Source organism: Heptranchias perlo, chromosome 10 (assembly GCF_035084215.1).
Source record: "Heptranchias perlo isolate sHepPer1 chromosome 10, sHepPer1.hap1, whole genome shotgun sequence".
Taxonomy (NCBI): domain Eukaryota; kingdom Metazoa; phylum Chordata; class Chondrichthyes; order Hexanchiformes; family Hexanchidae; genus Heptranchias; species Heptranchias perlo.
In genome coordinates, this window is record NC_090334.1 from 33001968 (window position 1) to 33028573 (window position 26606).

The 26606-nt window shown below is 40.1% G+C and overlaps 1 protein-coding gene across 1 annotated transcript in view; it reads left to right on the plus strand.

Annotated features, from left to right (window-relative positions):
* Positions 1-26606, plus strand: part of akap6 (A kinase (PRKA) anchor protein 6) — a 353243-nt gene that overhangs the window by 114129 nt on the left and 212508 nt on the right. Inside the window, exons 7-8 of the mRNA XM_067992171.1 lie at positions 17646-17768; positions 23021-23117. Coding sequence (XP_067848272.1) covers positions 17646-17768; positions 23021-23117 — 220 coding nt within the window. The remainder of the gene's footprint in view (positions 1-17645; positions 17769-23020; positions 23118-26606) is intronic.

Here is a 26606-nt window from a genome sequence, read left to right on the forward strand (position 1 = left end):
TATGGGTAGTTATGTGCATGAGCCCGTGCTTGATGAGTTGAGCCTGCCCAAACTCATTTCATATGGGACTTTTACAGGCAGCAGAGACAGAGCAGTTTCATTTCATCAGTTTGTGTAGAATTCAAACCCAGATCTAAAAGCCAGTGTGCTAATTAACCTACGACACCATCCAATCCCTGAGAATAGTTGTCCGTAGCATATATTTATAGGTATTTTGCTATGATCATGAAGATAAAGAAAAATTAGGAACAGAATCTATCTATTACACAACTAGACGTTACCAGTTAGATGTGGCACTGTTAAACATTTTGGCAATGCACTGAAGACATCTACATTGGCTTTTACAGATTACTGAGCAACAATTTTTTATATTGAAAACAAGAACAGAAAAAGCAGAAAATACTCAGCAGGTCAGGCAACATCTGTGGAGAAGCAGAAGTCAGTTAGTCGACGATTAAGGTCTAAGATCCTTCCTCAGGACTGAGGGCACCACTGATGCACCCTCACAGCTACAATGCATGCGCCCTGACTGTGCTAATGACCTTGCCCCTGCAATTTTGGACAGGGTCGGCAGCCTTCACTTTGGGCGACCAGCAGAGCAGGCCCATCGGAACTTCAGTCTTCAGAGAACCTACAAAACTTCTAACCCACCCATATTTCATGGGTGTCGTACTTATTTTTACAGCTCTCATATGCACACATTCCAGGCTTTCACTTGCAACATTCCCTAATTGGTTGCTGAAGTAACCAACTCTCCTGATATGCTTGCCCAGGGACTCTCCTTCGTGTGCACTTCAGAAGATGCACTGCGTATCCTGGTGGGTAAGGAAGTTTGAAGTAGATTATATTTTGACATTTTTAATGTACCTAGTAGCCTGAGAAAGCTCAGTTCCACTCCCCTATAATTTAGATTTTGTTCTTGCTGATACATAGAAAAGATTGCTCAAATTTTTTTATTCTGTTGCTTAGATTCATGCTCTGTGTTTGATTCATATTTATTACAAGTTTGCATAGGTGCCATTTTTCAAGAGCTTCAAGAGTTTTAATCTTCTATTTAGGCTGTAGGACTATACACTGAGTGAGTGTATTGACAGTTGTGAAAATAAAGGTCAAAGTACTTACTCTTTTTGAGTCTAGATCTTCACAATTCTATACATCTCATAGTCCTAGATACGTTGCAGATTGTGTCCAAGGTCGTCCTCAATCGCAGACGTTTTTAGGAGTGGCCCCAAAACTCCCAATTATTTTGGTTGTTCCTCTTGGCTGAGTCCTCATCTTCATAAAATGTTGCTCAACTGCCTATTTCAGGTAAATACTGTCACAGTGTGTAACCACTGCCTTCACACTCTCTCTCCAGTCAGGCCTTCATGCCCACATAATCCCTTTCATTATCAAATTTGGATAAAGTGATGGACATTGTCATGATAAAATGCAAGCATTTTGTTAAATCAGATGGGAAAGCAGGTAATTTCCACAGCTGAGGCCACATATCTCACCGACGACCATGAGGTGCACCTTTTATTAGCCACAAATATTCTCTGACCTGGCTGCACATTGATAAACACCATTATTATCATGTAATGTAAGCAATATATTAAAGCATTAGTTCCTGGTTTGTACGATGAAAGTTTTCTAAAATATTTTAAATTATGTATATAATGAATAATATAAAACAGATTTATATAAAAAGTAGCCTCCTGAGTATGCATCTGTTTAGCAAATAAAACCTTTGGTGCATTTTTTATTTCTGTGGAAATTCTGTCCCCTTGTGGTGAGGTAATGTAAACTCTGCTGAATATAACATTTACTGCAGCTTGATGTTAATGCGTATTCCAATGCTGCACTGCAGGGAACACTTGTGCGAGGTTAGAGGGTTATTTAGCTCCATCGTGTGGCCTTGGATGGCTAATACAGAAGCTCCTATTTCTTACAGGCCAATATTTATTAGTGTTATGAAACCCAATGTCATCCTGCTCCACTGTCCGAATACTGAGGCGATGAATGACTGAACAATAGATTTAAGTAGCATAACATGGTGGTGAGGAACAAATTTAGGCCAGATGTCAGGAAGTGTTTCTTTACACAGAAGGTGATCAACAGCTGTAATGGGTGGCCAGAACAGGGAGGCCAGGAAACTGGGTTCATTTAAGAAATAGCTGGATGCTGCAATGGGAAGTCAGCAGGGTTTGCATTCTGGAAGGAGGAAGCCAAATAGGCTGAAGGACCTTCTTCATCCAAACCTATACCATGTGATTATCTTGTCCAAAGATTCACATTAAACTGATAAATAGCAATAAATTAAAAAGAATAAAGAGGAACGTATTTTATCCCTAATGGAAATTATTTTGTTACATTGAGTTACATCGAAACTACAGCACAGAAATAGGCCATTCAGCCCAACTGGTCTATGCTGCAATTATGCTCCACACGACTCTCCTCCCTCCTTACTTCATCTACCCTATCAGCATATCCTTCTGTTCCTTTTTCTTTCATGTGCTTATCTAACCTCCCCTTAAATGTATCGATACTATTTGCCTCAACTACTCCTTGTGGTGGGGGATTCCACATTCTTACCACTTTTTGGGTGAAGAAGTTTCTCCTGAATTCCCTATTGGATTTATTAGCAACTATTTTATATTGATGACCTCTAGTTTTGGACTCCCCCACAAGTGGAAACATTTTCTCTATGTCTAGCCTATCAAATCCTTTCATTATCTTAAAGACCTCTATCAGGTCACTCCTCTGCCTTCTCTTGTCTAGAGAGAAAAACACCAGCCTGTTCAGCTTTTCCTGATAAGGATATCCTCTCAGTTCTGGTATCATCCTTGTGAATCTTTTTGCACCCTCTTCAATGCCTCTATATCCTTCCTATAATATGGAGACCAGAACTGTGCACAGTATTCCAAGTGCGGTCTAACCAAGGTTCTGTTCAAATTTAACATAACTACTCTGCTTTACAATTCTATCCCTCTAGAAATGAACCCAGCTATGATTTGATGTTTTTATGGCCTTAATAACCTACTTTTAGTGATTTGTGTATCTGGACCCCTAGATCCCTTTGATCCTCTATCCCACTTAGACTCTAATTATCCGAGCAGAATGTAGCCTCCTTATTCTTCCTAGCAAAATGCACCACCTCACACATATCTATATTGAAATTCATTTGCCAATTACACGTCCATTCTGCAAGTTTATTAATGTCCTCTTGCATTTTGACGCATTCTTCCTTTGTATTCACTATACCCCCCTATTTAGTCTCATCCACAAATTTTGAAATTGTACTTCCGATTCCCAAATCCAAATCATTAATGTAAATTGTGAACAACAGTGTTTCCAGCACTGATCCCTGTGGAACACCACTTCCCACCTTTTGCCAGTCTGAGTAGCTACCCTTAACCCCTACTCTCTGTTTTCTGTTTTATAGCCAACTTGCTATCCATTCTGCTACGGGTCCCCTGACTCCACGTGCTCTGACCTTAGTCATGAGTCTACAATCCGGTACCTTATCGAAGGCCTTTTGAAAATCCAAATATATTACATCATCTGCATTACCCTTGTCTACTCTTTCTGTTACTGCTTCAAAGAATTCAACAAGGTTGGTCAAGCATGACTTTCCCTTCTGAAATCCGTGCTGACTATTTTTTTATTATATTTTTGATTTCTAGATGTTTTTCTATTACATCTTTGAGTAAAGATTCCATTATCTTTCCTACCACCGACATTAAGCTAACTGGTCTATAGTCCCCTGGACTTGTTCTATCTCCCTTTTTAAATATAGGGATAACTCTAGCTGTCCGCCAGTCCTCTGGCACTATTCCCTTTTCTAATGAATTTTTATATATATGTAATAGTGCCTCTGCTATCTCCTCCCTAACTTATTTTAATATTGTTGACAGGCTAAATATTTTCTGAAATTAACGTTATTCAGTTGATTTGATTTTAAGTATTTGACTGTAGAGCTTTATGATTATTTTATATGAATTCATGAAATGAGCTCTTTACATGAATAATTTAAGTAGAATATTTTTAAGAGCAAATCATGTTATCAGAGGCTGCTTCATGTTGATATAATAAACAATCTTTATGCTTCTGTGTCTCTGTTTAGACACAGTTTAATGGTTGGATGATAAATGTTAGGGGCAGTAACCCTACAGAGAAAAAGTAAGGTTCATTCCAATTCTTAGAATTAGCAATCAATCACTTAAAGTTTCCACTAATTAAAGTTTCTTTATTTCTGAATTTTAGTATGTAACTTTATCAATATAAATTATCCCCATATCTTTTCAAGCCCATCAGGACAAGACACGCATCTCTGCTACGAAGAGGATGGGCAGGCATATAGCCTTCCTAGACCTTTGCCAATGCCGCTTAAGCCAACTGCGAGGGGGCATGTCACACCACTCAGACAGGATATCTCCTCTTGATATTTTCAAACCTCTGCAAGAAAATGCTGCAGCCTTTAGACAGTTACTCTTTGCATAGCTTGGCTCAGGAGGGAATTGAGAGTGAACAGGTGTCCTTCTACTCCATGGCACTGAACATTAAGACTCCAATGTTTAGTTCAATCACAAAGCCCTCCTTTACTTCTGAGTTCCCAGTTAACTCTGCATTCCCTTGAGGAATAAAAACTCCACGGGAAAAGTGATCCAACCGTGGCTAACTAGAGAAGTTAAGGATAGCATTAGATTAAAAAAAGATGCTTACAATGTTGCCAAAAAGAGTAGTGAGCCTGAGGATCGGGAGGGTTTTAGAAATCAGCAAAGGATGACCAAGAAGTTGATAAAGAGGGAGAAAATTGAATATGAGAGTAAACGAGCAAGAAATATAAAAACAGATTGTAACAGCTTATACAAGTGTGTAGAAAGGAAGAGTTTAGTGAAAGTAAATGCGAGTCCCTTAGAGGCAGAGACAGGAGAAATTATAATGGGGAATAAGGAAATGGCAGAGACGTTAAACAAATATTTTGTATCTGTCTTCACAGTAGAAGACACAAAAAACATACCAGAAATAATAGAGAACCGAGGGTCTAATGAGAGTGAGGAACTTAAAGTAATTGAGATTAGTAAAGAAAAAGTACTGGAGAAATTAATGGGACTAAAATCTGAAAAATCCCCTGGACCTGATGGCCTCCATCCTAGCGTTTTAAAAGAGGTGGCTGCAGAGATAGCAGCTGCATGGTTTTGATCTTCCAGAATTCCCTAGATTCTAGAACGGTCTCCGTGGATTGGAAGGTAGCAAATGTAATCCCGCTGTTCAAGAAAGAAGGGAGAGAGAAAACAGGGAACTACATGCCAGCTAGCCTGACATCAATAGTAGGGAAAATGCTAGAATCTATTGTTAAGGATGTAGTAACAGTCCAACTAGAAAATTATAATATGATTAGGCAGTGTCAACCTGGTTTTATGAAAGGGAAATCGAGTTTGACAAATCTATTATAATTTTTTGAGGGTGTAACTAGCAGGGTAGATAAGTGAATGTGGTATATTTGGATTTTCAAAATGCATTCAATAAGGTGCCATACAAAAGGTTGTTACACAAGATTAGGGCTCATGGGATTGGGGATAATGTATTCGCATGTATATTGGATTGGTTAATGGACAGAAAACAGACTAGGAATAAACGGGTCATTTTCAGGTTGGCAGGCTGTAACTAGTGGGGTGCCGCAAGGATCAGTGCTTGGGCCTCAGCTATTTACAATCTATATTAATGACTTAGATGAGGGGACCGATTGTAATGTATCCAAGTTTACTGACAATACAAAGCTATGTGGGAAAGTAAGCTGTGAGGAGGACACAAAGAGGCTGCAAAGGGATATAGACAGGTTAAGTGAGTGGGCAAGATGGTGGCAGATAAAGTATAATGTGGCGAAATATGAAATTATCTACTTTGGTAGGAAGAATAGAAAAGCAGAATATTTTGTAAAAGGTGAGAGACTAAGAAATGTTGGTCGTCAGAGGGATTTGGGTGTCCTTGTACAAGAATCACAAAAAGTTAATATGCAGGTACGGCAAGCAATATAAGGGGATTGCAGTATAAGAGTAAAGAGGCCTTGCTGCAATTATATAGGGCTCTGGTGAGACCACACCTGAAGTACTGTGTACAGTTTTGGTCTCCTTACCTCAGGAAGGATATACTTGCCTTGGAGGGGGTGCAACGAAGATTCACTAGATTGATTCCTGGGATGAGAGGGTTGTCCTATGAGGAGAGATTGAGCAGAATGGGCCTATACCCTCTGAAGTTTAGAAGAATGATAGGTGATTTCATTGAACCATATAAGATTCTGAGAGGGCATGACAGTGTAGATGCTGAGAGGCTGTTTCCCATGGCTGGAGAGTCTAGAACTAGGGGTTATAGTCTCAAGATAAGTAGTCGGCCATTTAGAACCGAGATGTGGAAAAATGTCTTCACTCGGAGGGTTGTGAATCTTTGGAATTCTCCACCCCAGAGAATGTTCAGTCATTGAGTATGTTCAAGATTGAGATCGATAGATTTTTGGACACTAAGGGAATCAAGCGATATGGAGATAGGGCAGGAAAGTCGAGCTGAGGTCGAAGATCATCCATGATCTTATTGAATGGCGGAGCAGGCTCGCGAGGCTGCATGGCCTACTCCTGTTCCTATTTCTTATGTTATAAACATTTTTATAAACACAGAGTGTCCAGTCCTCCACCAGTAAGTAACCTGATTTAAAATCACTGAAATTGACTTTAAAAAAACTATACTGATCCATTTACTTGTTTATTGGTGTACACTAGTCAGTTTCTTAGTAAATTAAATACTTTATGATCTGAGAAAAACTGTTACAATATGCCTACTAGTGCCTGTGAGCACAATTTGAAGAGCTTTCCTGAACCAGCGCAATCAGTGGAAACTCACAATATCGACCTGGGGGTGTGGCCAGGGCCTGATCTGGGCGAATTGAATCTTGAACTAGCGTAAAAGATTGCGGAAAACAGGAACCTAAGTGGTTTTGGGGTTAACTCACTTACATTTAAAATTCCACGATCTTTTGCGCTGATACTACCAGCGGAAACAAGTGGAAACTCTACCCCTTAGAAACTAATTGGAAACAGAACTCTATTGGACCAAATGCTGGAATATGGGATTAGAGTAGACAGGGCTGATGGCCGGCGCGGACACGATGGGCCGAAGGGCCTCTATCCGTGCTGTATAACTCTATGACTCTATGACTCTATGAGAATATTTCTAGACTGAGAACATTTAATAAATGTTGGGCTGGGGGTTTGTGGAACCACAAATGTATCCCCAAATACCAATACAACAATAACTACTAAATACTAAAATAAAGCTATATATAAAAGTAAAATCGGGACCCTATCTATCTGCCATATTGATGTTAAATCATCTTATAGAAGTAAATATGTTTCTGAAACACACAGTTGGTAACACAATAGCTCAAATGTTGGATTCTGCATGTTGTGCCATATTGTTATTCAGTATCTATATCGAATAAATTGTCCCACTGATGCTGTTTGTCACCCTCTAAGGAGTGATCATAGCCATCATCTGTTTGTGTGAGGGATTAATTAAAACTTTTATTGCACAAATAAAACCATTATATTTTCCAGAGCGGCATGTTCTGTCTGCTTATGCACTAGGAAGTAACTGAAGAATACATCAATCGAAATGCAAATAGGCATAAAGAAAACAGAATTAGCCATTCTGCTACTCACAAGGAAAAGTTTGTTGCCTTTACAGTTTTTATTGGCAACTGAATGCTTTTGAAACATCTCGCCGTTCATATGTTAGTGTCGTTAGAATAGTAATTAAAATGTCAGGTTACATATTTCACAGAGATAATTATCCTAATTAAACCAAACAAATGTTTCTCTGAAAGATGTGTTCTATGCCATTACTTGAATGCAGATAGTTTAAACTATTTTAATAATGCGTCACTTAGAAAGTTGATACGGTCCCTGCACAAAGGTTTAGGAATTGAACAGTAATATGGACTGGAAATTTTGGGGGTGAATTTCCTCAGGGCTCCTCCCACTATGCCGTGTAAATGAGGCTTCCACTGAACGTCCACCAAAGTTAACGTCGGTGGAGTGGGAAAAATCCCCAGGAAATTCATTCGAATTGCAAATACATCACAGATTTTTAATTACCTTGGAAAAGTGAAATCAGTAAGATGAGTAAGTTGGATGAATTACATAGCTGTCAAATTCAATTAGAAGTCTTCAAATTGATTGTTTAGCAATCAACTAGAAAATAAAGTAACCATATTAGGATTTAAATTTTGTTCATTGAAAGAAGAAAGAAAGACAGATTTTCATATAGCTTCTTTCACATCCTCAGGACGTCCCAAAGCACTTCACAGGGAGGGAACTAATTTTGAAATGTAGTTACTTTTGCTATGTAGGCAATTTTTTATTAATATAAATCTATACAAAGGTTAGATCAAAATCCCTCCAGGATAGCATTCCCTTTTAATAACTATCACCACCCCTCACTTTCTCACTGCTGGTTCCTGGGAATCTTGGCTATGGATTTCTGAACAACCACCAACAGGAGTGCTCAACGTTTGGCCAAAATGGTTACGTTTCTACTGAGAATTAAAATAGACAGTAAAGTACATCAGGTCACTCTTATTTTAAAATAAAGTTTGCACAGTTTAAAAAGTACAGTTTTGCTGGGGTCCCCAAATGGGTCGGTGAATAAATGCACTGTCTGGTTGTGGTACTAAACCATACAGACCAGGAAGGTCCCAGGTTCGACCTTTGTTCTGTGCTGCATTAGTTGACCTTAGCTACTGCAGTAATGAAAGCAATTGGTCTCAATATCCCCAGATTAGGGAGAGGAAAAATCAGCCAGGTATGCTGCCTCTGTGTCCTCTTCCGTAACCTCTGTTGGAAGTGCGTATATATGGAGATTAGTTAAGCACAGGATCGGCTACAGGCTGCGTTGCCATCCCCCCTATGATGAATAGCTTGATGACACTACGTGTCCATATACATGCATGAAGCATGATCAATTAGGCAAGGACTGCTGGCAAACTTTGGGACTATAACCACAGTTTGAGTCAACGCACCAAGGAAAGGAGGAGATAATATTGGGAGGAGGTAAAACAGTTTTCATAAAAAACTTTTCTATATGTTTTTATATATTTTTTTCCTATTTTAGTTCTCATTGTGACTATGGGGGATAATTTTAACCTAGTCCGTCCAGCAGGAAACTGATAGATCGGATCAGATCGGCCGCCTGTTTTACACCCCACCTGATTTCATTTTCCATTGGATTCAGTTTCCTGCTGGGTGGGAGGTGTGGAGAGGGCTAGGTTATAATTACCCCCTATATTTCTGCCTTCTGCAGTGAGGGCTGATCACGCTGAACTAATGGCTTCTCTGCTGTAAGAGAGCCCCAGTTGTGGCTGTTCTCAATTCTGCGTGGTCACCTGCAGATTATTTGGTGCAACTGCAGAATAAAAATCTATGTGATTTACTTATTCTGTTTTATTTTCTGTGTGATGAATGAAGCCTCAGTTGGGGTCAACAGGGATCCACTAATATCCACAAAAGTCGATTTGAGTGTCTGAGGTCTAGAACCGTTCCACTATATAGCTGTGTTGTGCATCTACTTGTCGGGGGTGGAAATTTATGCTTGTTGGCATATGGTGAGCTTTCTTTCTGAATCTGTTGAGCTGTGAGGTAAGGTGAGTTGAGTAGAAGTGTGAGGTTGGAAGCGAGAGTGGATGTTTGTATCAGTGTAAGGCTGGGAGCGGGATTGGAAGCAGGAATGTGTGGGTCAGTTTGGAAGCGGTTTGGAAGGAAGAATGTGAGGGTCAATGTAAGTGTGTGAATGGGGTTGGAAAGTTGGATGTGTGGGCCATTGAAAGATTGGGACTAAGATTGGAAGGATGAATGTATACATCAGTGACAGGGTGAGAGTGGGGGGGTGTTGGGTATAAAGATGAAAATACAAATGTCTTCTTTCTCTTATCGAAAGTGATCAGTGATGAAATCAACACTAATTTTGGTGGATTTCATTGTAACTTTGGCAACCTACAAAGAACCTCCTTGTTGTATCAGCATTGAACTGCATGACTCCTGGGCTACCTGGTTTTGTTATCCTTTCAATGAAAAACTTCTGTGAGTTTGAATGAAATGCGGAATAAAAACTTTTCAGTGACATTCGGGCCGTATATAATTTAAATATTTTGTTTGTTCTTGTTCATTAAACAACAGGAATCAGCATACATGGTTTATTTCAGCAAATAGATACACTAAAGGCCTGAAAATGAAAGCTTTGAAGGTGCCGGATTCCATTGTATTTATTGCACAATGTTGACGGCCAAAACAATTTGAAAACCACTTTGGTTTCTACAAGTTGTCTTCATTATTTATAAGATGCCTTTGCCAATTATGTTGACAGTTTATTGATTAATAATTTTTTTTCAGTTTATCTTGTCGCTGCTCCTGCTGTTATTTAATTTTGGAAGAAAATGTGCCACAGCTTTGGAGAATAATTGTCCTTTCAAGGACAATGAAAGTGTAATTTTTTATCCTGCATTAAAAGCACGAATCAGTTGTATCATAGTCCATACAAATGTATTGTTTTGTATCATTTTACATACAGATAGAGTTATTATTGAGGGAATCAATCTGCGGTGAGAAGCATTGGCTCTTTTTTTTTATTCGGGGCTTATGACGCACATCAAAAATAAATTGTATCAATTGAAAGATAAAACATGAACGATCTAGCTGTTGAGTACTAAATTTCGTTTGCACCTTGTACAATATGAGCATTCCCTCCTAACTTAATAACTGGCAAAAAATAGGATTCTGGAATTCCAATAAGTCAGCAGAGGAACCTGAATTATGTAGGGGCTGTGCTGAACAATAATGAATCACTACTGCAGTCCCTCTGTCTGTAATTCAGATTGATGACATTAGTAGTAGTTCATCTGTAATCTATCTTTGAAACACAATAAATTGTTAGACTTCTGAGAAAATTATACTTTCTGGCAATCAGATGTTGGGAAACAAATAACTAACTAAGGGTATGAATATTAGTTAAAATACATTAGCCAAGAAATTGGTTGGCCGAACTGGTGCAGGGAACGATCGCTGCGCCGGAAGTGGTAGGCCCAAGGCCCACTCAATATTGGGCCTCATTTCCATTTTCAGGAGGCCGGCGAGCTGCAGACACCTGTTATGTGCCTCCTGGCAGCTCACCAGAAAAGAGGATTTCAATTTCGGGACGCTGAATCGTTGGCAGTGGGAAAGGGAGGGAAGCGACCGGGAAGGAGGGAGGGGGCAATCGGGTGGGAGGGAGGGAGCTGACCGGAGTTTGGCGACGGTCTTTGGGACTGTTGTGGAACCGGGAGGAGCACACCTGCACCTCTCAGCTCCACATTCAGATAAGTACTTTTTTAAACGTATCGTTTTGGTGGTGGCCTGCAGACTGATTAGCCCACATGTAGACCCTGGCGTTGGCTGCATTCAGGGCAGCCCAATTTTGGAAACAGGCTTTAGGCCACCTATTTGCATATGCAAAGGGCTTGACGCCTGTTTCAGGCATGGGGCCTGGACACCGCTTTCTCTGCTTTCACAAATAAGGCGAGCGGCACACTTTCGGTGCTTAATGAGCTTGCGCAGCCCGCCTGCCATATTACAAGCTTAGGCGTCTGAAAAACAGGCACAGCACCACTGAATTTCTAGGCTACTGGATGTAGAATCTAAAGGAGAATGTAATTGAAGATTGCAGAAATAGTGGACCTGGGTCCAATTCTGACCTCTCTCCACTCTTTTTACGCAGGATTATGAAGGTTTCATTTGTCTGCTGATCACACACCTTTAATGGGAATAATTTCATACTTTCATTTACTTGTGCTTTCTAGTAACACTGGCAGAAGCCCGACAAAATGCTCCAAATGAGCCGACATTAGTCCGAAGATTGGTGGTTCAAGCCCCATCTTCACTGTCAGCTCAGTACTGGAGTTAGATACCACCAGTGTGAAATAGCTTAACCAACAGTCTGATCCACACATATGCTGTGTTTGTTATTTTAATCATATTTATCAAAGTCATGGATTTCTAAATATTTAATTTTTTTTTAATTTGCTCTACAAATTAAGACTTACTGAGCCAGAAAGTTAGTTACTAAGAGGTGCTTTAGCATATGTTATAGTTATGCAACATGGCACAAAGTGAAATATTATGGAGGTACAGCTCTTGATTAAAGAGGGAGTCTCACCATAATTTAGCACAGTAGTTACCTCAAAGCCCCGATGTTGTCACCAGCCCTCACCAATTAAATAAAAATTATATCTCAATGGAAATGTATAGAATAAAAATTGTTAATGTTGATTCTAATTCTGTACGTTTTGAAAGGAGCATTGATGCTGCAACTCTTTTTTATTTAAAGTTGAAAAATTACATTTACTCAGGAAAGAATTTTTTAAAAAATCCTTAAGGTGTCATTTAATGGGAGAGGGGAAATAACGCCATGGTCACATCTCTTGCAAGCGGGTGAGCAATCTGTGATTCTGATCATGCCATTGCATTACAACTCGCATGTGAAGCTACACACTAACTATTTTTAATCTTAGGTTTTGTTAAAATTGACACTAACATTTATACACCACTCCTCATGTAACAGAATGTCTGAGTGCTTTCCAAGGGGTAGCGATGGATACCAAGCAGGAAGAGAAGTAATTTATAGGGAATGGGGGAGAATGAAGGCAAAATTGAGGAGTTAAATTTTTTAGCAGGCTTTTGAAGAGTGGGAAAAGGTTATCAAGGCAATATGGTTTAGGAAGAGAATTCCGGAAAGCAAGGGTGTAATGGCTGAAAGATCAGCCTCCGAGGGTAGGATGGGGAGCTGGCAGCAAACCAGAGCCAGAAGAACAGTGAATGCAGATTGAGGGTGAGACAAGGATGCGGAGGGATTGAAATCTTGAAATCAATTTGTTGGCATGAGAAAACAATGGAGTTTGAAGAGAATAAGTTTGGGACTTTCTGTTGGAGAAGACACCAGCCACAAAGTTCTGGATTAGCTGAAGTTTGTGACGGGTGGAGGTGGGAAGCACCAGAGAAATCAATCCTTGAGGTGGTGGAGGTATGGATGACAGTTTTAACAGCCGTGATATTGAGCTAGGTCTGTAAGTAGGCAGTCATGCCACAAGTAGAAGAAAGCATTTTAGTGACTGACTAGATATGGGATTAAAAGTTTGTCTCAGGGTCGAACAGAATTCCGGTTTTCTACTACTGGGTTTAACCTGAATGGGCAGAAAGAGAGATTGATGGAGTTGGCACCAAAAGCATGCAGAATTGGAAAGAGCCAAATAAGAAGGGTTCACTAATTAAGACAAAAATATGAAAACTGCATTGAAAAAGTTCTTGCTGGGACTGGGTGGCTCAGCAATTTAGCAGATGGTTTTACACCCCTGTGACCTAGGTTCGGTTCAGCTTAGGATAAAACCCTGCTCCACCTGATAGATATTTCAATCCAATGTGAAAAACCTAATTCTGAGTGGGCATGGGCCCACAGTATAAAACTGTTCCTAAATTGACACTTATTGGCAAATTAGCACTAAATTAACAATCATCACTTAGAGAGGGCACAAGATGGCTCATGTGAGAATTGCAAAATGTCACAATGGTGCAGTATGGGTGGCTTTCTTCGGCTGGGGCTGAGGTACATTGTTGGAGCACAGTACTGGAAGCGTCTAACAGAGCTATACTTGAAAGTACTTGGTGCTGAATGCCTGAAATGGGTATATGTTCCATTTCCCAATGTGAACATCCCTCACCATGAGGAGAACAAAATACATAGAAAATAAGCATTAAAAAAATAAGAGAAGTTATGTTGCCTGAGATGTAATATCTGTTGAAGCCCGAGCTTATTGAAGTGACCAACGTGGTAGTGTTGCAGCTAAGGATTGGAGAAGCTTAGGTTTAGGCCAACTGATTGTCCGTTCCTGGCCAAATTTTAACATGTGTTGTGGTGTAACCTAACGAAGGGGAGGAAACATATAAATAACCTATTACAAATCTTCCTCCTGTAAATAATCAGTTATGTTTTATTCATTGCTTTAACTCTGAAGTTCAATCAGATAGAGTAGTAGCTGTGAACAATAGGCAATAAAACTCCTTCAGGAAGTGCAACATCTTTTAGATTGTTTGAAATCTGTTGTCAAACAATGTTTATTTGACAATACCTCCATTTTAAAAGAAACTAAGGCATGAATTGAAATTGTCTCAAATGGTGCTCAAGAAAAACGACTGCTCTTGTGGATGCCTTTCTTTTATATTCTCACTGTTTACTTAATCTTCAGAAATATCTCATAAAACGGAGGCTATCCTTCCCCTTGAGTGTGGATTCAGTTCCTTCCTGAAACTATGTAATACAGTTCTGAAATTTCCAAGCATGAGGCAGAAATTAGATTAAATTATTATGAAGCCTTGACTTGGTAGCTATGATGGTGTCTGCTTATTGGAGGAATAGATCATAAACTGTCCACAGTGTACAGGAACATTTCTTCCAGATTTTTTCTTTGGGAAGTAGGGACAAGGCTTTATTCAAATTAGAAAATAATACCCAATTTGATTGTTGGGCTAGCATAATTATATGGCAACTAGAATCTATTTCCTTTCTTCACAAGTCCAGTCAATGGCATTGCACACAAATAGATTTAGTTCATGTAAATCATATATGCAAACAAAATTTGATACCCATACATGTTTTGGAAGGGAAAATACTATTCAAGTGCACACATTCTGCTGAAAATGCTTAATTCTGTGCTGCACATCATCTCCCCTGTGTTTGTCCAATTGTCGGGAAAGGGGAAATAATGAAATGGATACAAAACCATTATTATACCTACCTCAAAATGTTATACACAGTAACATAAACAACTTCATGTATAAACACACAGAAGAAAGTTGGGGCCCTCGTGCTAGAACCACATACAGCATCATACGTGAGAGATTTCAGGAACATCCCAATACTTGGTCAATTGTGCCGAAAAGTCCTATGAGGCAATTCACTGATAGTGTCACAGTTTCACTTTGTAATACTCTGGATTCCTGTTCTAACTCCAGGACTTAGACAGACAATAACGGGTTTCTCAATGTTGTGTGATGTTAATCTGAGAAATATTTAAGGACAACAACCAGTTGGTATAAATAGGCCAATTACTCTTTATTGTGAGTTGCATTAACGATAAAGAAAGAACTTGCATCTATATAGCACCTTGTCAGATCTTTGCAATGTCCTAAAGCTCTTCACAACCAATGAATTACTTTTGAGGTGCACTGTTGTTATGTAGGCAAATGTAGCAGCCAATTTACACAGAGCAAAGTTTTACAAACACAAATGAGATGAATGACCAGTTAACCTTTTTTGGTGGTGTTGATTGAAGGACAAAGTTGGCATGAACACCATGATAACTCCCTGCTCTTCTTTGTATAATGCCATGAGCATCTTATACATCCATCTGAACGGGCAAATGGGCCTCGGTTTAAGCTGTCATCTAAAGGCAATAGGCCAATTTTAATTACAGGTGGACAGCGGGTGGGTGGAGTCCCATGTATGTCATATGACCCGATTTTCCTATTAAAAGTGGCTTCTCACCTGTACCAGGCTTGAACTCCGACCACCCATCTCAAGAACCTACCCAAAATAGCAGCAAGAAAGTGACCCGATGCAATTTTTGGGCTGCTACCGCCTTGGTTACGTTGGGTGGAGGGAGTTAAAATCGAACCTAATATCTCAGACAATGCAGTGTACCCTCTGCACTGAAATATCAGCCTAGATTATGTGATTGTGTTCAGGAATGGGTCTTGAACTCATAACCTTCTGCCTCAAGAGCAAGTATGCTGCGAACTAAGCCAATGAGGGGACATGTGCACCTGGTTGATCTGAATAGAAAAAATAGAAAATGTTACATGTCTATTAAATGCATCTATTTTAAAATCGGATGGGATTGATGATAAAAACTGAGGATTATGGATCAAAAAGTAATGGGATCTATTTAAAGGAATAGGACATCAGAACAAGATGCTAATGTGTTTAACTAACCTCATCGTGTTTAACTAACCTGATAAATTTTTTTGATGAGGTAACAGAGAGGGTGGATGAGGGCAATGCAGTTGATATGGTGTATATGGACTTTCAAAAGACGTTTGATAAAGTGCCGTGCGATAGGCTAATCATCAAGATTGCGGCCCATGGGATAAAGGGGGCAGCAGCAACATGGATACAGAATTGGCTAAGGGACAGGAAACAGAGAAGTGGTGAACAGTTGTTTTTCGGACTGGAGTGAGGTGTACAGTGGTGTTCACCAGGGGTCAGTGCTGGGACCACTGCTTTTCTTGATATATATTAATGACTTGGACTTGGGTGTATAGGGTACAATTTCAAAATTTGCAGATGACACAAAACTTGGAAGGATAGTAAACAGTGAAGAGGAAAGTGATAGACTTCAAGAGGATTTTGACAGGCTGGTGGCATGGGCGGACATGTGGCAGATGAAATTTAACACAGAAAAATGCGAAGTGATACATTTCGGTTGGAAGAACGAAGAGAGGCAATATAAACTAGAGAGCACAATTCTAAAAGGGGTACAGGAACAGAGAAATCTGGGGGTTTTTGTACACAAATTGTTGAAGGTGGCAGGGCAGGTTGAGAAAGCGGTTAAAAAAGCATACGGGATCCTGGGCTTTATAAATAGGGACATAGAGTACAAAAGTATGGAAGTCATGATGAACCTTTATAAAACACTGGTTCGGCCACAACTTGGGTATTGTGACCAGTTCTGGGCACCGCACTTCAGGAAAGATGGGAAGGCCTTAGAAAGGCTGCAGAGAGATTTACTAGAATGATTCCAGGGATGAGGGACTTCAGTTACGTGGATAGACCGGAGAAGCTGGGGTTATTCTCTATGGAACAGAGACGGTTGCATGGAGATTTGATAGAGGTATTCAAAATCATGAAGGGTCTGGACAAAGTAGATAGAGAGAAACTGTTCCCATTGACGGAAGGGTCAAGAACCAGAGAACATAGATTTAAGGTGATTGGCAAAAGAACCAAAGGTGACATGAGGAAAAACTTTTTTACACAGCGAGTGGTTAGGTTCTGGAATGCACTGCCCGAGAGGGTGGTGGAGGCAGATTCAATCATGGCCTTCAAAAGGGAACAAGATAAGTACTTGAAAGTAAAAAAAATTGCAGGGCTACAGGGAAAGGGCGGGGGAGTAGGACTAGCTGGATTGCTCTTGCATAGAGCCAGTGCAGACTCGACGGGCCGAATGGCCTCCTTCCGTGCTGTAACCTTTCTATGATTCAATGATAATGAGCAGCGATGGGCAATAAACAAAATCGCGCTGAGGGGAGTAAATTCTACATACTCCAGACATTTACTGGTGATGGAAACATTTAATATTGCGCTAAACAATAGGCCACTTTTATAGCTTATTCAATCACTACTGTGACTTGTTTTGTTTTCTCTTTTCTGCATGATGTCATAACTTTTCAAAAGGTTTTATCACTTACATCACACATAAAAGGCATGTGTAATGAGTTCTCTAACACAGATAGGCAAAGGAAAGCGGAACAGTTTGATGTCTGACATCACCAATAATAACTGTAGCTGCTTCTTAACTTATTCTCCTGTTCCTCCAGGGCTTTGTAAATAAGCTCGATGAATTGATTCGTTGGTTGTTTGAAGCCATGGAAACAACAGAAAACTGGACTCCTCCAAAAGCTGATACGAACAGCCTGAAGCTTTACCTGGAAACCCATCTGGTAAGGCATGAGCTCGCGACAGGCCATATTGACAGAACTTAGCTAAGTAAATTAGCAAACATATTGGGCCAGAATTTACTGTCAAAATAACGGTGAGGCTATGACGCTTACTGTTATTTATGCGCAAATCGCACAGCAACTTCAGGTGAGGGCAGATGCACAGTTAAATGCGAAAATCCAGAAGTTGTTGTCTGAGATGTGCCACTCCACTGATAGCTTCCCGAAAATGGCATCTCGCTGTCTGACTTATCATTCAAATGTATTGATCGGCGTGAAGTTCCTGTATTTGCGCGGTATTTACAAACTAAACTCACCCCAGAAAGTTAGGACTTGCTGGCTACAGTAAATTCTGGCCCATTAGAGATTCATAGAAACATAGAAAATAGGAGCAGGAGTAGGCCATTCGGCCCTTCAAGCCTGCTCTGCCATTCAATATGATCATGGCTGATCCTCTATCTCAATACCATATTCCTGCTCTCTGCCCATACCCCTTGATGCCTTTTGTGTCTAGAAATCTATATAGCTCCTTCTTAAATAAATTCAGTGACTTGACCGCCACAGCCTTTTGTGGTAGAGAATTCCACAGGTTCACCACCCTCTGAGTGAAGAAATTTCTCCTCATCTCAGTCCTGAATGTCCTACCCCGTATCCTGAGACTGTGACCCCTTGTTCTGGACCCTCCAGCCAGGGGAAACATCCTCCTTGCATCCTGTCAGAATTTTATAGGTTTCAATGAGATACCCTCTCATTCTTCTAAACTCGAGTGAATACAGGCCAAGTCGACCCAATCTCTCCTCATACGACAGTCCTGCCATCCCAGGGATCAGTCTGGTGAACCTTCACTGCACTCCCTCTACGGCAAGTATATCCTTCCTTAGGTAAGGAGACCAAAACTGCACACAATACTCCAGCTGTGGTCTCACCAAGGCCCTGTATAACTGCAGTAAGACATCCTTGCTCCTGCACTCAAATCCTCTTGCAATGAAGGCCAACATACCATTTGCCTTCCTAACTGCTTGCTGCACCTGCATGTTTGCTTTCAGTGACTGGTGTACAAGGACACCCAGGTCCCTTTGTACATCAACATTTCCCAATCTATCACCATTCAAATAATACTCTGCCTTTCTGTTTTTCCTTCCAAAGTGGATAACTTCACATTTATCCACATTACACTGCATCTGCCATGTATTTGCCACTCACTCAACTTGTCTAAATCGCCTTGAAGCCTCTTTGCATCCTCCTCACAACTCACGATCCCACCTAGTTTTGTGTCATCAGCAAACTTGGAAATATTACATTTGGTTCCCTCATCCAAATCATTGATATGATTCAGAAGTATGGCTTTATGATACTTCAAACTCTAGTACCCATTTTAAAAACTTTTTTTTTACATTAAAATCTTATGCGCTGGTACTGATTTTTGACAGTTGTATAAAAATGACCATTGCGAAGATGCACTTTCTTCATGAAAGTGGCAAACCTCTTGTACAAGGAGGTAGAAGCACCTTGTATCATTTTCATCATAACACCACTCATCCCAGTAAATGCAATGATTTATTTTGATTAATTTACATTATCGTGTGATATGTTTATTTTGTGAAGGATCCTTGATGGGGTTTATCCAGTGAATACTTGAGCCATATATATTAGCAAAGCTCCAGATTCATTTCCTGGTGTGTGCTGATATTGTCCAGGATGGGCTTTAATTGGCCTCAGCAATACTGGTTTAAGGAGGGACCCAAGCCTGATCGCTATCCACCATGTGTAAATCTACAGGATTGTATGATCTGATCAAGGTGGACAGACTTGCCCACACATTTGATTGTAAAATGGTGGAGGCACCAAGTGCAATTACAGAAGGGAAGAATTTGAGCAATAAGTTAGAAAAAAAATAATAATTGGACTTTATTATGATATAATCATATGACAAATTAGAGCTAACATTCTGAAAGAATGAAATTAAATTGTGCAAAAATTCTTCTTCTGAACCTAAATCCCTTTTTTTGTGAAAACGACTGCTGTTTAATTGTAAGTGTTAGGGAAAGTGCTTAGAACCTAGTCATGGGTACAGAAAAGGTTATGATTTATGGAAGCTTCAGAAATGTCCTGTAAATATGGGCTCTTGTTGTTGAAAGGCTTACTTCACTCGTCTGCTCCCCTCTGTCAAAAATGCTATACTGTAGCATTCAGCTTTTGTGAGACCACTTTATTATGAAGTCAGTGTGCAACTCATTTATTTATTATTTCATGCTGCACTTCCTCAGGATTATTTGACTAGATCAAAAGTCAAGCTATAATTAATTTCTTTGGTACTTAATTAAATTAATCATCAATGCAAGCATGATGTTTATAAATCTATCTAATTATAACCATAAATTAAAAACCTGAAATCATACATTCATCACTTAGCGAAATTCAGATCCAGAGACACAACATTTTATTTTAATTGATGGAGTGACAGATACAGTAACTAGAATGGATATATATTTATCTTTGAAAAATGTACATTTTATCAATATATTTTTTATCTGTTTCATCATTTAGAGTTCTTTTGGACTCCTGATGCCACGTCATTCCCTGGTTGAGTGTGTGGTCAGAGGCCATGCCTCTGCCAATGTTGCTCTTCAGTTATCTGCTAGTAGATGTTCAAATGTCTGCTGAATGCAAGGCTGAGATCGGGAGCTTACTCATGAAGAATAACTGACATGAATCAGTGTCCTTTCAGATATCACTGCTCTAGTTAATCAGCCATGTCCTGCTCAGCGTCAATGGCTGAACTATCTCCCAATATGTCAATATGTTGTCCTTGGGCGTTAATGCACTGAGGATATATATGAGTTCAGTTGAATTTTTTTTAATGGAATCTTACATGGAGTTGGGAGATAATGGCCGATGTCATTCTGCCAGTCCCTCCTCTTTCGTGAGTCCACACAGAAGAGGGAAATGCATTAATAGAATGGAGACCAGCATAGTCGGGTCCTGCCATAAATTCCTACCCCACCCGCCCAATTGTGGCTGCATTCTGTTGCCAGGACAGGGAAATTTCAGGGTCATATTTTTAGTTTATTTGGTTTGGGTTTCACAATGGCTTGGTGGGTAAATGCACTTCATACTTTGGTATTAGGACACAAAAAGCATACCAAAAATAGTGGGGAACCAAAGGGTAAATGAGAGTGAGGAACTTAAAACAATTATTTTCACTAGAGAAAAAGTACTGGACAAACTAATGGGACTAAAAGCCGCCAAATCCCCTGGACCTGATGGCCTACATCCGGGGGTTCTAAAAGAGGAGGCTGCAGAGATAGTGGATGCATTGGTTATGATCTTCCAAAATGCTCTAGATTCTGGAACAGTGCCAGTGGACTGGAAGGTAGCAAATGTAACCCCGCTATACAAGAAGGGAGGGAGAGAGAAAACAGGGAACTGCAGGCCAGTTAGCCTGACATCAGTCATCAGGAAAATGCTGGAATCCATTATTAAGGAAGTGGTAACTGGGCACTTAGGAAATCATAATATGATTAGGCAGAGTCATCATGGTTTTATGAAAGGGAAATCATGTTTGACAAATTTGTTCAAGTTTTTTGAGGATGTAACTAGCAGCGTAGATAAAGGGGAACCAGTGGATGTAGTATATTTGGATTTTCAAAAGGCATTTGATAAGGTGCTACATAAAAGGTTTTTACACAAGGTAAGGGCTCATGGGGTTGGGGGTAATATATTAGCATGGATAGAGGATTGGATAAAGGACATAAAACAGAGAGTAGGGATAAATGGGTCATTCTCAGGTTGGCAGGCTGTAACTAGCGGGGTGCCGCAAGGATCGGTGCTTGGGCCTCAGCTATTTACAACCTATATTAAAGATTTAGATGAAGGGACCGAGTGTAATGTATCCAAGTTTGCTGAGGATACAAAACTAGGTGGGAAAGTAAGCTGTGAGGAGGATACAAAGAGTCTGCAAAGGGATATAGACAGGTTAAGTGAGAGGTCAAGAAGGTGGCAGATGGAGTATAATGTGCGGAAATGTGAGGTTATTCACTTTGGTAGGATGAATAGAAAAACAGAATATGTTGGTGTTCAGAGAGACTTGGGTGTCCTCATACAAGAAACACAAAAAGTTAATATGCAGGTACAGCAGGCAGTTAGGAAAGCAAATGGCATGTTGGCCTTTATTGCAAGGGGGTTGGAATCCAAGAGTAAGGAAGTCTTAGTACAGTTGTATAGGGCTTTAGTGAGAGCACACCTGAAGCACTGCGTACAGTTTTGGTCTCCTTATCTAAGGATGGATGTACTTGTCTTGGAGGGGGTACAATGAAGGTTCATTGGATTAATTCCTGGGATGAGAGGGTTTCCCTATGAGGAGAGGTTGAGTAGAATGGGCCTATTCTCTCTGGAGTTCAGAAGAATGAGAGGTGATCTCATTGAAACATATGAAATTATTAGGGGGCTTGACAGGTTAGATGCTGAGAGATTGTTTCCACTGGCTAGAGAGTCTAGAACTAGGGGGCATAGTCGCAGGATAAGGGGTCAGCCATTCAAATCTGAGATGAGGAGGAATTTCTTCATGCAGAGGATTGTGAATCTTTGGAATTCTCTAACCCAGGAGGGCTGTGGATGCTGAGTCATTGAATATATTCAAGGCTGAGATGGATAGATTTTTGGACTCTAGGGGAATCAAGGGATATGGGGATCAGGCGGGAAAGTGGAGTTGAGTTCGAAGATCAGCCATGATCTGATTGAATGGCGGAGCAGGCTCGAGGGCTGTATGGCCTATTCCTGTTCCTATTTCTTATGTTCTTAGGTCCAGGTTTCAAACCATAGTCCGTGCTGAATTAGCAGACTTCAGCTTGGGCAAAAATGGGAGTGTGGCAATGGGTCTCAGTGTACTCAGGATTGGAAAAGGCAGGGAAATCATTCGGAGTTCCTGTTCCTCATTGCTGTCCGGTGCTCTTCTCTTCAACACCTTCCCCCCGGGAAAGTAGACGTGTGTTGATGTTGGATGAGGACAGGATCAGACTTGTCAGTGAAGCCTTCTACAATCAGATAGCCAGTTAAGATGCACGATCTAGATTCAGACATGGAGAGTAGCTACTTGGACAAGATACTGTAAAAATCATGGATCCAAATCTCTGGCATGAATTTCTGCTTTCATGACAGGATGGAAAAACTGAAAAAAAAATCTATTGAGTTTTCTGGATTCTCAAATATAGTCATTCTTTTCTCCTAATTGAGGCTACTTGATTTCTGTTTTGCAGAGTTTTAAACTCAATGTAGACAGTCACTGTGCGCTTAAAGATGCTGTGGTGGAAGAGGGACAGCATCTTCTGGAGCTCATTCAATCACACAAATCAGGTAAGTCCCTGAAGCATATAAAGATGTCAGAACAGTTGCCACAATTTCCTTTACTTATTTATGCAAGCCCCATTTACTTTGATGGTGACATATATAAACAGTTTTGCATGAGAAGTTTGCACATCGTGATTTTCTGAGACTGCACCCATGGCACTTAGCATCTCTGATGGTACATGCAGATTAGAAATTCAAGCCCCTGACCAGATTTGCACTGGACCTGATTTTCCAACAGGTGATTTTCTTCTTTCCTGCCAATGTTTTAAATGTCACTGCTGGCATTTAAATCACATTGTATAAACAAGTGAGGATGGGTATTGCTGCATAATTTAGATGGGCAAGAAGAGTTCATGCATGGCCACAATGTAAAGTGCAATGATATATGTCACCCATCACTATCCTGGGGCCTGCATTTATAGAACCCCTCCCTCCCCACCATATACTTCCATGGACGTGTCTTCACTGCCTCCACTTCACAAGAACAGCTGTCACAGAGTTGCACCACCTGCTGCAGAGTGACCTGCAGATAGCATCTGGAACAGGCATGCTCCTTTCCATAGAAGGGAATGTTAACTCGGCATGAAGCTTTCATGTCACTGTTCCCTTCCAATCCACCATTGGGACCATCTGCTACATCAAGCAATCTGGAGTACAGATCTGTGTTAATCAAGTGACAGATGCTATGTTTGCAGAGACAACAGATTTATCTCTTTTTTTCTGGAATGGAATCAGTGGCTAGGGAACGGAGTTTGTGGTGGCATCCAAAGACAATGACTTTGGTCTTCCCAATATTTAGGAGGAAATGCAGCTCATCCAAGACTGGATGTCGGACAAGCAGTCTGACAGCACAGAGGTAGAGGAGGGTTTAAGAGAGGTGGTGGAGTAGAGCTGGTGTCATCAGCATACATGTGGAAGCTGACCCCATGTCCTCGGATGATGTCGCCAGGAGGCAGTATATTGATGAAGAAGAGAAGAAGACCAAGAATAGATCCTTGGGGGACTCTAGAGGTAATGGTGCGGGGACGGGAAGAGAAGTCATTGCTGGAGATCTCTGGCTATGATTGCCATGGTGAAAGTTAAATGAAGCAAAGGCAGTCGCACTGAACTGGACAACAGAGGAGAGACATTGGAGGAGAATGCTGTGGTCATCCACGTCAAAGGCTGCAGAGAGGTCGAGGAGGGAAAAAAATGCACCACAGGCACAGACACAGAGGATGTCATTTGTGATTTTGGTTAGGGCCATTTCAGTGCTGTGACAGGAGCAGAAACCTAATTGGAGAGATCAAATGTTTAAAGTGTAGTTAATGACACCAGTAGACAACCCTCAAATACAGCTAAAGCATTGGTGCAACCATGCACTCCATAATTGGGCAAACATGGATTTCTGTGGGATGAGGTCTAAAATATCAGCCAGAGAAGCTGTTGTGTGCTGCATTCTGCACAGTATAACCATCACAAGAGTGGCATGCACCAGATGTCTCTCTTGAACTGTGGAGTATTCTGTGAATTAGAAACATGCTACTGTCTGAAGAAAATTTGTGATGCTGAATAGCACACATGGAAGAAACTAATATTATTAAACAGAATATCCCATCATAATGAGCTAATTTTGATGTATTTCCAAGTGAAACATTTTTTAAAAACAAACTGTATTAGAGAGGCTGTGACAATTGGTGCAAAAACAAAGTTACTCAAGCTACCCTGGCGTAAAACAGCGTACTTCGCAAAATTTAACAGTGCAGAATCTGAAGGAATCAGGCGACAAAAAAGCAGGGGAGATTAGTTTCATAGGAGGGGGCTGATGGGAAGGAGATTGCACAGAGTCACAATGAGTAAAAGGAGATTAGACTGGGCAGGGCAATGATTTGGCTCAGCAGTGAAGTGCTGCAGAGTTAATTAATTAGGGATAATGTTTCTTGCACGATGCAAAGCTGTTTTAAGATTAATTTTTTGGGGAAAATTGGCACACAGCGTGAAATCAGATTTCAGGACAAGTTTATGAGTATTAGGACTGCCTTGAAATAATCATGGAGGTTAGTAGGAGCAGCATTCATAGAGATATTAATTGTCATAAAATTTTGTTTAACTGAACATGATTTTGTCTTTGTTGATTTTACTTTCACATAAGTTAATATAATTTTTTTCAAAGATAAGTTTAATGAAAAATGTTGTTTCCAATTTTCTCCTCTACAGTTCCACATGTGGCATTAAGCCTCCAATAACTTGCCCAATTGGCCATTTTCATGTGGTGTTGAGGCCAATTATTGTGTCTACACTCACTGCCCTAGTTGAGATCAGCACAAATAAACCAATACTCAGATTCATCCTGCTGTGATTGAATCTTACCATTCCTACAATACAAGATCTAAAGAGGAGGAATACTTTTACTAATACTTCAATAGATTGGCAATTGGAATAAATTCCTAATCCTTGTAATTAAAAAGAACACAAAAAATTACATCATACTTGCGCTGGCACAGTTTGGTGAAGTCTACAATTAAATGTAAACAATTTTACAACACCAAGGTATAGTCCAACAAATTTATTTTAAATTTCACAAGCTTTCGGAGGCTTCCTCCTTCCTCAGGTGAACGTTGTGGAAATCATTCACCTGAGGAAGGAGGAAGCCTCTGAAAGCTTGTGAAATTTAAAATAAATTTGTTGGACTATAACTTGGTGTTGTAAAATTGTTTACAATTGTCAACCCCAGTCCATCACCGGCATCTCCACATCATGGCTACAATTAAATGGACCTTAGGAGTTATCTATGTCTCAATACTACAGAAACTCAGCTACTTCACTCTTCCATCATTTCAAGATTGTGCTATAGGTTACAAAAAATTTCATTTGAAAAATCAGACCATGCAAAACTATATTTTTAAATCTGACAATGTATTCTCACCTACTGTTCTTCTATTGTTATATTGAGATGAAACACAATTGGAGATACAACTCAATTGTAGTCAGTCCCTGCTGAGAACCAATTTGAGTCCAGCCCAGTGCAGAAGATGAAAGTGTTTTCTTCCAGCATCCAGATGATTGTGAAGGCAATAAATTAATTTATTTCTGATAGTCACAATCTTCTTAGTCAGTACAGTCTATATCTATCCTAATCATTGTGCTTAATTTGATAGTGTGAGACCCTGAAGACCGAACTCCAAGAGGCTAAAATACTGTATTGATTAGTACAGCAGGGTGCTGTTCAGAGGTTTGGGCTGAGGCAGATTGCTAAAGCAATGTCAGCACAGCGTTGAACTAAGTGGTGCTATTCCTCACCTGGAAACATCATTGTTGGAAATGAGAACGTTTTTGTATTTTCCAACATTGTGATTCTACACTTTATGGGATTTAACAAATTTCAAGCTTAATTTGTAAATGCAAGTTGATAGTGGTATTTGTGAACAGTAGCTGTATTGATTCATATTAGATGTAAGTTTAGAAATAGCTTTATCCCTTTAGATGTTTCAGTAGATCTTTGAAGAGTGGCAAATA